Source organism: Rhincodon typus, chromosome 2 (assembly GCF_021869965.1).
Source record: "Rhincodon typus isolate 14 chromosome 2, sRhiTyp1.1, whole genome shotgun sequence".
Taxonomy (NCBI): Eukaryota; Metazoa; Chordata; class Chondrichthyes; order Orectolobiformes; family Rhincodontidae; genus Rhincodon; species Rhincodon typus.
The window spans coordinates 129,247,037-129,259,693 of NC_063333.1; the positions used below are offsets into that span (position 1 = coordinate 129,247,037).

Sequence of the window (12,657 nt, forward strand, 5' to 3'; positions counted from 1 at the left end):
CCGCTGCCCAGGCTAGTATATGATTCATGATGAAATGGCCATTTCCAGGCAGGCATGCTCTATATTAGAGATAGCAAGAACTGCAGATGCTCGAGTCAGAGACAACACCATGTGGAGCTGAAGAAACACAGCAGGCCAAGCAGCATCAGTGGAGCAGGAAAGTTGACGTTTCGGGTCAGGACCCTTCTTCAGAAATGGGGAGGGGGAAGGGAGCTGGGAAATAAATAGAGAGAGGAGGAGTGGGGCTGGGGAATGTAGGTGGGATAGTGATAGGTAAGTGCAGGTAGGAAGTGGTGGGGATTGGTCAGTGGGATGGGTGGGGTGGATAGCTGGGAGAGAAGATGGACAAGTTATGTCAGGCCAAGGAGGTGGAGATGAGAGGGAGAAGTGTGAGATTTTAAAACTGGTGAATTCCATGTTTAGGCCATCAGGCTGTAGGCTCCCGAGGCGGAATATAGGATGTTGCTCCTCCAGTTTGCATGTGGTATCATTGTGGCACTGGAGGAGGCCCAGGCTCTATATGTAGCTAACTTTTAACATGGATTGATGGGGGTGAGGGGGAAATGAGCAATGTTTGGGGCTGAAGGAGGGGTAATCATTGTCAGAGGTGAGATAGGGGTGAGCATTGCCTGTGGGGGTGAAAGGGAGTGATGCAATGTCAAGGCTAGGGGCTAGTTAATTGGTGTTGGGGGTGAGATACAGGTGAATATTGTTGGAAAGGACCTAGAGGAGGTGACAAATGTTATGGAAGTGAGAGAGGATTGGGAATTGCCAGGGGTTCTTCAGGTATGGTCTTACTAAAGCACTGCACAGCTACAATGTAACTTCCCTACTTACTTAATGATTATGACGCTAGAGGAGATTCCAGATGTAGGCAGGGCTGAATCCATGGAGCAATTTGAAAATAAGAATGTAAAAATACAAGTTCCCAAAGTATACAGCTCGAGGAAATCTAGGCTACTTCATATGGTATCTAAGAATCAACCATTCTGAGATAGTGGTGATAAAAATGAACTTTCAACTTCATCCAGTCTGTAATAGCTGGGACACTGTCTGGATTAAAATGATGTTAAAAAGTGAAAACACTGTTTAAGGTGGCTGCAGAGGCCCCCTGACCACAGGTTGAGCTAATTCATTCAACCATTAATAAACAAGACCCAGGACGAACAGAAATTAATATTTCACCAAAATAATTAAAACCAGTCAATCAGATGTGTATCTCCTGTCGACTTGCATATTTCAGGAAGTTTCATGTATTGGGATGAAATTCACCTGCAGATTATCCAGCTTGCGAAAAGCAATGAAGCCAGAAACGGGAATACACAAAGGAACTTTCTGAAGAAGGGTCTAGGCTCGAAACGTCAGCTTTCCTGCTCTTCTGATGCTGCTTGGCCTGCTGTGTTCATCCAGCTCTACACCTTGTTATCTCTGTATTTGAGACAATTGTTTTTAAAACAGACAGAAAAAAAATGTTTCTGTCAGCCTCTTGAAGACAGCACCCAAGCCGCAAATTGAAGAAACATCCATTCACCGAGAACGCAAAAGATATGTAATTTTGCAAACACTGAAGATACATACTATCAATTAAACAATGTGGTCTCAAATTAATCCAAACACCTCAAAGACATTCTAAATTGGGCTGACAAATGGCAAGTGACATTCGCGCCACACAAATGCCAGGCTGTGACCATCACCAGTAAGAGACAATCTAACTACCACCCCTTGATATTCAATGGTGTTACCATCACTAAATCCCCCAATATCAACATCCTGAGTGTTATCATTGACCAAACTCAACTGAAGTCACCACTTAAACACAGTGGCTACAAAAATAGGCCAGATGCTAGGAATACTGCAGCGAGTAACTCACCTCCTGACTCCTCAAATCCTGTCCACCATTTACAAGGCACAAGTCAGGAGTGTGATGGAATACTCCCTACTTGCCTGGATGAGTGCATCCCCAACAACACTCAGGAAGCTTGACACCATCCAGGACAAAGCAGCCCCCTAGATTGGCACTACATCCACAAGCATTCACACCCTCCCCCACCGGCACTCAGTAGCAGCAGTGTGTACTATCCACAAGATGCACTGCAGAAACTCACCAAAGATCCTCAGACAACACCTTCCAAACTCACAAGCACTCCCATCTAGAAGGACAAGGGCAGCAGACATATGGGAACACCACCACCTCCAAGTTCCCCTCCAAGCCACTCACCATCCTGACTTGGAAATATATCACCGTTCCTTCACTGCCACTGGGTCAAAATCCTGGAATTCTCTCCGTAATAACATTGTGCGTCAATCTACAGCAGGTGGACTGCAGCAGTTCGAGAAAGCAGCTCACCACCACCTTCTCAAGGGCAACTAGGGATGGGCAAGAAATGCTGGCCAGCCAGCGACACCCACATCCCACAAATGAATAGAAAAAATAAATTTGGGATCTTCCTTTTTATTCTAGGCAGTCACCCTTCTTAAAATGTTATACCTTTGTTTTTATGTGTGTTTGATGTCTCATTTTTCTCGGGGTTAGTCCGAAATAAAATTCCATTGTCTGTCACGAAGTAAACCTTGTGATCAGCTCCCTCTGTTATTCAGGTCATCCAGTAATATACTTATACTTGAAGTATGATACAGCTGCACGCCAGAAATAATTAAAACTCTTTGTTGTGCCTAATGGAGGTGGTTAAAAAGACTTCAGCAAGTTTATCCCTCTTCACCCAGCTGTAACAATGCAGGTCAGACTAATTAAGGACAGTAATTTTCCTTCCCTAAAGGACATTAATGAACCATTTGGATGTTTACAACAATCTGACAGCTTCATGGTTACTTTTACTAAGACCATATTAACATTTTTGGAATTGATTGCTAATTCCCAACTGCCACCATGGTGTGCAATCACAGGTTTATTGCATCATCAGATCAGTAGCATAACCTCAATACTATCGTACCCAGCTAAATTGCATTCGTCATCTTTAAATTACTGCATCTGGAAACTGGAAGAGATACATTTCTTTAGTCTGGTTACCAATACAAAGTGCAATAAAAGCACTGGCCAACTGAAGAAGAGTGCAAAGAAATTCTTCACTCACCTGCTCCTGGCTGATCCTCACAAAGGCTGCGGACAATCCTTTGTTTAATCTTGCCCAAATCTCGAAAGCTGTCAACAAAATAGATCCTGTCTCGTGACCCAGAGATTTGGAGAAGCTGTTTCAGATCTGCCTGCCCTACCCCTACAGTCAAAATTTCAATCCCATTGTCCCTCAGATTATCAGCTGGGCCCATCACACTCTCTTTCGACCTTCCATCAGTGATCACCACCAGGAACTGGGGCACATTCGAAGCTTTCCGACTACCTGCCTCTCTCGTGAACAGCCTGGTCACGTTCATCAGTGCTGGTCCAATCCGAGTTCCTTGATTCAGTTGAACCATTTTTTCAATTTCAGCCATCAATGTCTTTTTGTCTGGGAAATCCTTCAGGTCAAATTCTTTTCGAAACGACGTACTGAACTGAGCCAGACCAAACTGGAACATGCTGGGGACAATACTGAAAAAGCTAACCATGCTTTTCATGAAAGATTTAATGTAACTGAAGTCTTCAGCCATTATGCTCTCAGATCCATCTACTAAAAAGACAATGTCTGCCTGTTGAAGATCACATTCTATTGAAAGAAAACATATCCAATTAAAGATTTATACAAATTAGCACACTTCTCTCTTCCCCTAATCTTCTCCCTTGTGGAGGTGCTCATGTTCAAGGTATTTATTGTCAACTTTTGGAATACAATCTCCACAATTTACAGTGGTGTGTTGCATAGTAATGTGGCCTGATATATAGTGCCTGCTTTTTAAATGCTTGGAAGGTGTGTTCATTCTCCATCTCTTAACTTTCTGATCTGCCTAATGGCTTCAGTATGATATATACATTTGAAGCAACCTATTCAGAGACGTTATAACACACCTCCAGAACAAGTGGGACCTGAACCTGGGCCTTTGGCCCAGAGATATGGACACTACCACTGCACCCTTCAGAGACATTTCTTCACCCAAAGAGTGGTGAGCCTGTGGAATTCATTACCACAGGAAGTAGTTGACGCCAAAATATTGAATGCATTCAAAAGGCGACTAGATATAGCACTTGAGGCGAATAGGATCAAAGGTTATAGGGAGGAAGCAGGATTAGGCCATTGAGTTGGACGATCAGCCAAGATCGTGATGTATGGCAGAGCAGGATCAAAGGGCCGAATGGCCTCCTCCTTTTCCTATTTTCTATGCTTCTATGTTTCTATAACACAAACAGAGAATGTCCAACACCTGTCTGTTGAGAGAGTAGGAGAGCAAACATAGAGACACAAAAGCAAATAACATTCAGCTATGGTGAGCTGAATAGCACTGGCCTGGGTAATGATCCAATCAGTTTCACCCTGGGCAGTTTTGTCACAATAGCAGGTAGATGGTAATGATCAGTAAGCTATAACTATGATTGAGAGCAGCAGAGCTGTACAAAAGGACATGTCACCAGTAAGGAGTCATGTTTTTATTTTCTTGACACAGAATAACACAACTTCTAATGCGGTAGGGAAAAAAGGCAGGTCCCAAATCCGCTCCAACTAAAATGAGAATTGAACTCGGTTCTTTGGCAGTCGTCAGATCCACACTGGCTATTCCACCTCATTACACCCCGAATATGAATCCTGACCTTCTAGCTCAGAGACATCATGCCACAAGATCTCCATACCACATTGCAACATGGTGCAAATAGCTACTTGATCTCACCTTCTTAACGTGGTTAGTACCATTTGCCCACTATAGGCAACTGCCTGCTATAAGTGTAGTCAATACGAAAAGTGCTATTTGTGTCACTTGATCCAATCATTCTCCAATCAGACTGAATAACAAGAAATCAGTGATCAGTCGCCCATTTGTAGCGTCACAGTGTTATAGAGTCATAGAGTCATACAGCATAGAAACAGACACTTCAGTCCAACTAGTCCACGCCAACCATGTTCCCAAACCAAACTGGTCCCACTTGCCTGCATTTGGCCCATATTCCTCCAAACCTTTCCTATTCATATACTTATCCAAGTGTCTTGTAAATGTTGTAACCGTGCCTGCAACCATCACTTCCTCTGGCAGTTCATTCCATGCATGAACTTTACACTCTCTGTGTAAGATGTTGCCCCTCATCTTTCCCCTCTTACCTTAAAAATATGCCTCTTAGTTTTGAACTCACCCACTCTAAGGAAAAGGTCCTTGCTATTCTCATTATCTATGCCCATCATGATTTTATAAACCTCTATAAGGTCACCCCTCAACCTCCTACACTCCAGTGATAAAAGTCCCAAACTGCCCAGCTTATCCTTATAACTCAAATCTTCCATTCCTGGCTACATCCTGGCAAATCTTTTTCTGAACACTCTCCAGTTTAATAATATCCTTCCTATAACAGGGAACCAGAACTGGATGCAGTACTCCAGAAGAAGTGTTGCCCCTACCTGCCCTGATCAGACACCCAAATATTAAGCAGCAAATTTCAGAGAACCACAGACTGGAGCTGTGGCTTTGGCCATGTTTTCCCATGGTGGGTATATGTGACTGTTCAAGTGATCGCAGCCAAGGTCCCAAGATTAAACCTGGCGTGTTCTTGGATATGTCAAGCAGTATACCATTCAGTCATTAATGAAGCTTTAATGCAGTTTGAAATTGTATTCTACATTTTTTTATGCTGGAATTTTCAACCTAACTCTGTTCTGCTTAGAAACAATCAAGGTTTGCTCTTGTGAGCTGAGGTCAAAGATTCTCAACACATTTGGTACATTCCAATTAATACAGGAGACAGGTGCCTGAGGCCTACATTGTACCTACAGTGCCCTGTATACTATGTTGTGGAATAAAAATGCCAAGGGGAGCCTTAGAGCATCTGCAAAGCTCATTAAACATCACCCCCAGTAGATCTTTAAATCAGCCATAACCCTTCCCCCACCAAATTGCCTGAAGTGCCTGTTTTTAGTAAATGTTTTCAGGGAGGTTGATTCAGAGTAAAGACAAATTCTCATCTACCTGCGTTTGCTACTCAGCTGACAACCCCACTCCCTCATATCCTTTGCCTTATGTATGTTCCTGAGTTCAGAAGGAGCCGAAATACAGTGTGGTTACCTAATCCATACTCCCATTCACTAACTGATGTAGAAAAGCACCTTCAGGCTTTTAATTCATATTTCTGACTTTAGCTCATCCTTAGATCACAAATATTCCTCTACCTGGATTTGTGTTTGTACAAACGAGCAACAAGAGATCCCTCGTGATGTTTTTCAAGGCGTCAAAGTCTTGAACATAAAAGTAGTTTTCCCTCGAGCCTCCAATAGCCTCGAGCTCTCTTTTGTTGGCTTCTGCTATTCCCACAGCAAGGACGGTCACTCCATCCTCTCTGATGTCTTCCGCCACCCCTGGCACTGCTGATGAATCCGCGGCTTCTTCGTCAGTAATCACGATGACAAACTGCGAAACCCCTGCCATCTGCCGACTCCCTTTCTCTAGGGTTAAAAGTTTTCTGGCCTGTTGAAGTGCACGTGCAGTGAAAGTGGGTCCTTCTTTCATTTGCATTTGACTAATAGCTTGGCGGACCTCGTTTTTGCTCCGGAATTGACTGAGCTGGAATTGAATGTCAGGGTCATTATTGTAGAGTATGGCACCAAACCGAACCCTGCTGGGGGACACCTCTGAGCTGTTCACCAATGTCATCACGAATCTTTTCATCCTCTCAAAATCGTATGGCTGTACGTTGCCTGATCCATCAATCACAAAAAGAATATCTGCTGCTTCAGTTCGCAAGCAAACTTGGAAGGGGTGGGGATGGGGAACAAAGAACAGCAGCAGGATTATTGTTCATTCTTTACGTGATTCAGATTACTCACATCTTACGGCCGAAACTAATCATTTCTCAGGACGAAAAACCGAAAGAACTGCGGGTGCTGTACATCAGGAACAAAAACAGAAGTTGCTGGAAAAGCTCAGCAGGTCTGGCAGCATCTGTGAAGAAAAAATCAGAGTTAGCGTTTCAGATCCGGTGACCCTTACCCTTCCTCAGAATTGTTCTGAGGAAGGGTCACTGGACCCAAAACGTTAACTCTGAATTTTTTCTTCACAGATGCTGCCAGACCTGCTGAGCTTTTCCAGCAACTTCTGTTTTTGTTCCATTTTTCAGGACTGTTAGTATAACATCTAATTGCCTGAGAAAAATCCACTGAAAACAAAATTATTTACCAAAATGGTTCATTGGTGGACACTTATGAAAAAGATTAGTATACCCCATCCTTCTTGATCTATGGACATCCATAAATGCATTTAGGATCTGACATGTCAACAATGCATAAACTCCAAGTGTAAGGATTTCCAAACCCACCCTCAGTCGCATGCCTTATTAGATTTGTTGGTGACAGACAGAAGATCCAGTCCAAATAAAACTCTGAGGAATCTACAGGTCCTGTCCTATTTTATGGCCCTTTCCAACCAAGGAGGAAGTGGAATATGTCAGCAAGCCTTACAAGTTTTGACCTCATTAATGAGACTGCTGAATATTAGTTACCAGTGAAGGGTTATATCTTAAGGTTAAACTTCTTGTTCTCCAATTCACCAGTAATTATCCCACTCTGCTTACCTTCAGGCTGGCTGCAGATCTCCCAGAGGATCTGTTTTTCTGGGGTGTCCAGCAGATCAAAGTTCTCCACATAGTGAACTTTATCCCAAGCTCCTCCAACTTCCAGAAGCTGAGTGCTGTTAGCATTGAATACGCCCACGGTGAACACAGTGACTCCTTTATCCCTTAGGGCTTTGGCTGGTTGAAGGACCTCATCCTGTGCCTCTCCATCAGTTATCACTATGAGGTACTGTGGAACGTTAGGGCGACCCCCTTTAGCTTCATCAAAATAGTCCACTGCAAATCTCAGTGCACGACCTGTGAGAGTCCCCCCTCCCAGCTGCTGCATGTTACTGATCGCTGTGAGTAGGTCAGCTTTCCTTGAATGTACATTAAGTTCAAACTCTAGCTTGGGGCTTGAGGCAAACTGTATCAGACCTATATGCACATTTTTGTCTTCGATAGAGGTCTTGTTCACAATGGCATCCATAAATGTCTTCATTTTCCTGAAATCCTCGGTGTTTATGCTGCCTGATCCATCAATTAGGAAGATGATATCAGCCATATCCAGCTTCCTGCAGGCTGAGAGAAAGAAATCACATTGTATTTTGCCAGTTGTGCTTTTGAATGGAGAAACTCAAATTAGGTTATAAAAAAATCTGTGTGGTAGTGTGGCCGAGCAGTCTAAGGTGCTGGATTTAGGTTCCAGTATCCTTGGAGGTGTGGGTTCGAATCCCACTGCTGCTACTTGGGCTGGTAGCCTGTTGTGTTGGTTGGCTGTTATGCTGAACCTGAGTAGGGATTCGCTGTGTTTAAAGGTGGCACTGTGGGTCAGTGGTTAGCACTGCTGCCTCACAGCACCAGGGACCTGGGTTTGATTCCACCCTCAGGCAACTGTTTGTGTGGAGTTTGCACGTTCTCCCTGTGTCTGTGTGGGTTTCCTCCGGGTGCTCCAGTTTCCTCCCACAGTCCAAAGCTGTGCAGGTTAGGTGGATTGGCCATGCTAAATTGCCCATAGTGTTCAGGGATGTGTAGGTTAGGTGGGTGGTAGGGTGATGGGTTTGGGTGGGGTGCTCTGAGGTTCGGTGTGGACTTGTTGGGCCGAAGGTCCTGTTTCCACACTGTAGGGATTCTATTTTCTATGAAAAATCCCTCTTTTCCTGCATTCCAGTTAAGACTCTAAATTGTAATCAACATACGAATTGATAGAAACACAGAAATTGCTGGAGCAACTCATAAAGTCTGGCAGCAACTGTGGGGAGAAAGCAGAGTTAACGTTTCGAGTGTATTGACCCTTCTTCAGGAATTGATGGACCAAGAAAGATCAAGGTTTATTCAGTTCTCCTTCTACCACCCTTACATTTTCATTCTATGATGATAGTGGAATTGTTGACTAATTGCAACCAATATTGATCAAGACCCTGACAACAGGTGAGGCATTGGCAATGGAAGCTTTGGAAATCATAGTCAAGCACTTGCCACATGTCATGTTTCAAAATACTTATATATTTCAAAATATAATTTTAAAAATGTATCTGACCTCAACAAACATGCAAAAGTATACCTTGTGCTGTGATGCCCCTGGTACAACGTGGGTAAGTCACAGAATAGCATAAATTCTAGCCCATGATTTTGGATCTATTAAAGTTTACAGACAAACATTCCTGAACTTGAATTGTGCAGTTGTACACTGTCACATCCTACCACTGGTCCCACAGGAGAGAACATCCACTTCACAGTTGGCAACAGCTCTCCAGACTGAGCCAGATAATCTGTACCATCTCAACCCATTTCCTGAAAAGACTTTGAAGCAAAATAAATATTAACCATGCCAAGTCTCTCCCTCCATTGAGCTTAGTGGGAAATAAAATTCAAGAAAATGCAAAATAAATTTACTGGACAATTGCATAAAGTCAAAATCGTCTCCAAAGTTTCCTGCATTTTTACTTTAATATTATTGTTACTTTCCTTTTACTGAAAACTAAACTAGAGAATGCAGCACAAAAATCAGCCAATTAATGCAATTAATGACAATATTGATCAAACTGTGTAGAGGATGAGGTGTTTCATTTTGCCACATGACAAGATCCAATGCAAAGTCTTCAGTACCCAAATAAACAATTCTTCATTACTGCCTAATTAGACACTCCAGCAGCTGAAATTGCTCCCATTTATTACTCTTGGCTAAAAAGGGAATATTCCATCGACTCCAAGGGACAAATGGAGGGATTTTCAGCCAATTGTTAAGGCAGTTCTGAAATACGAAGCTTACCTTCCCTAGAACAGAGTTCCCGTACAATGTTATTCTTCACATCTTTCAAAGCATCAAAGTTGGTGACATAAAAGATTCTTTCTCTAGTTCCTCCAATTTGCAGAAGTTCAGATTCATCTGTGTTTCCCACTCCTATTGCAAAAGTATCTACTCCCTGTCTCCTCAGCTCTGCGGCAGGGCTTCTCACAGGATCATCTGATTGTCCACTTGTGATAGTGATCAGGATATGCCTCACCCTCTGTCTGCGACTTGTCACAGCATTGCTGAGAAGATTCCTCATGTAGGTTAATGCACGGCCAGTTGCCATGCCTCCACCCATTTGAGAGATTTGCTTAATCGCTTTCTCCAAATCTGTTTGGCTGGTATGCTGAGTGATTCCAATTTCAATCCGCGGACTATCTGCATACTGGACAACTCCCACACGTACCTGGTCTGCACCAATACTGAATACATTCACTACATCTACCAGAAACCTTTTCATATCCATGAGTTCCTCAGGGGATATGCTGTCTGACCCATCAACGAGGAAAAAGATATCGGCTTCTTCTGTTTCGACACAGCCTGAAAAGAGAAAAGGGTATTACTTCAGTCACTGGAATAGACAACAGGGCAATCAGTCACTAAGCTAAGTTACCATTAACACAAAGTGGGCTCAAAGCAAATCAGGACAAGCTGAAAATATTGCCAAGACTTTTGATTTCAAACTAAGTAGAAGCGACAGTGATCTAAGGGAATGAGCTTCCAAAGAGAGCCTTGGCCTATTGTTCTGCCAGAATCAGTGGAAAAAAGGCCAGTTAGGGTGTAAGCCAGCTTCTGATTCACTATGAGCCTATGGCACCACCGCCAAACAGTAATATTATCTGCGTCATGTTTTAATTGCTTTTTTCTGCACTTTATGTGGATCTACGAAAGAGTCCAAATTAATGCAGCTTTCTATAGTCTGCCAAAGACTGAGACAGGGCTTACTTTATTCTAACTTAAACTGCCTAGTAATGTTAGGTGCAATGTTGGCTTTACACCTTGCCCAATTGTATTCTTCAACAAAGTCAAGTGACTGGGTGAAAAATTGGCATCCTACCTGAGCCCATGGTTTTCCAACCCGCTGGATTAAGTTAAAATGAACCTTTGCAATTAGATTCTCTAAAGGATGGTTCCTTACTTGGAGGGGTCAGCAGCAAAGATCAAGCATGCCCTCAGTGATAAATATTTTGCATGTGATGGAGTTACACACCATAATGGAGGATACACTATATATCCACAAGGACTGTGGACTGATCACTCCTACCAGTACTCTGGGGACAGATGTCTGTCTGCAACAAGTGGATTGCTGAGGGTAAAACAAAATAAGACTTTCTCTATGGTTAGTTCTCTCACTACCTGTCACAGGCCCTGTCTTCAGGACTCATCCAGCACAGTCTGTATTGGAGTTAAAGTGTCACTCCAGGTGACCAGCACTGAAGTCTCTAACCCAGAATGCATGCTAGGTTCTGGCTATTTATAGTAGTGTTCAATGTGGACAAGTGCTACTTCATCAATTCACAGGTGGTAGTTAGCAGTAGGTTTCCTTGATCACGTTTCTCCTGATTTTGTAAGACATTGTAGGGTCTGGAGTCAATACTGAAGACTCCCAGGCAACTCCATCTCTATACCGCTCCGTCACCACCTCTGTGTTGGGACTGTTCTGTTGGTGAAACTGGACATACCAAGATAGTGATGGACTACCCTGGGATTTTGACTGATAGTTATGAAGCTGACTATGTCAGGCTGTTGCTTGACTAGCTTGTGGGACAAGTCTCTCAACTTGTGCATAAATCCCCACATGTTACAAAGGAGAACTTTGCAGTGTTGACTGCATTGAGTGGGCCTCTGGTGTGTTTGACACCTCAGTCGATGTCAATTGATTCTTCTGGTCGAATTCTTACTAAACCTTTTCAGAGCTGTTTAAAGAACCGAGTGATTTCTCGGGCATTTCAGAGTCAATCACATTGCAATGGGTCTGAAGTTCCATAAAGACCAGACTTGGTTAGGACAGCATATTTCCTTCCATAAATAACATCTTTACAACAATCTGACACTTTCAAGAGCACTATGTCTATTATTACTAATTTTGTGATTTAATCACCATGCAGCTATATCCACACAGCATATTATTGTACCCACATACTACAATCTCTTTCCTACACCCCCTTTTGTGCACATACAGATACTATGGCAACACATTGTCATTATTGATGATGTGCTGTCAAACAAATCCACCACGCTTTCACCTTGAGCTTTACAGATTGGAAGCTTCCCAGGTTGGAAAAAAATACTGTGTCTACAACAAAGTTCTCCGCCAAATAATTACTGGAGGAACTGCCACTCCATCTGCAATAACTGAACTTTTATTCAGGCAGGGCAATGACAAGTTTAAATACTCCATCTGGTTTCCATATCGTTTGTCAGTTTCTCAAGCTGTGGGAAAATCATTCTCCACTCTCGAAAGTTAGCGCCAAATTCACAAAGTTTGACTAAGATCTCACTAACACTTCCTGGGGAGATTAATTACAATCTTAACTATCCACAGAGCCGCAGGGATGAAGAACTGATTGTTCATCTTTAGGAGCTGGGAAAATTCCAGCTTTCCAAAACCGCCTGAGAGGAATTACCCACAAAGACCGGATTGTCATTGATGAGGGATGGGTAGGGGCTGACCGACGTGGGGAAGAGGTAGGTTATGGCAGATGCCAAGGAGGCCATTTTTAAAAGC

At 43.1% G+C, this 12,657-nt stretch overlaps 1 protein-coding gene across 1 annotated transcript in view; it reads right to left on the bottom strand.

Annotated features, from left to right (window-relative positions):
- The window catches only part of LOC109910930 (collagen alpha-3(VI) chain), a 102,760-nt gene that overhangs the window by 41,561 nt on the left and 48,542 nt on the right, over positions 1–12,657 (bottom strand). Inside the window, exons 7-10 of the mRNA XM_048608981.1 lie at positions 9,909–10,469; positions 7,658–8,218; positions 6,261–6,836; positions 3,093–3,662 (exon numbers count right to left, since the gene is read on the bottom strand). Of these exons, the coding sequence (XP_048464938.1) occupies positions 3,093–3,662; positions 6,261–6,836; positions 7,658–8,218; positions 9,909–10,469 (2,268 nt within the window). The remainder of the gene's footprint in view (positions 1–3,092; positions 3,663–6,260; positions 6,837–7,657; positions 8,219–9,908; positions 10,470–12,657) is intronic.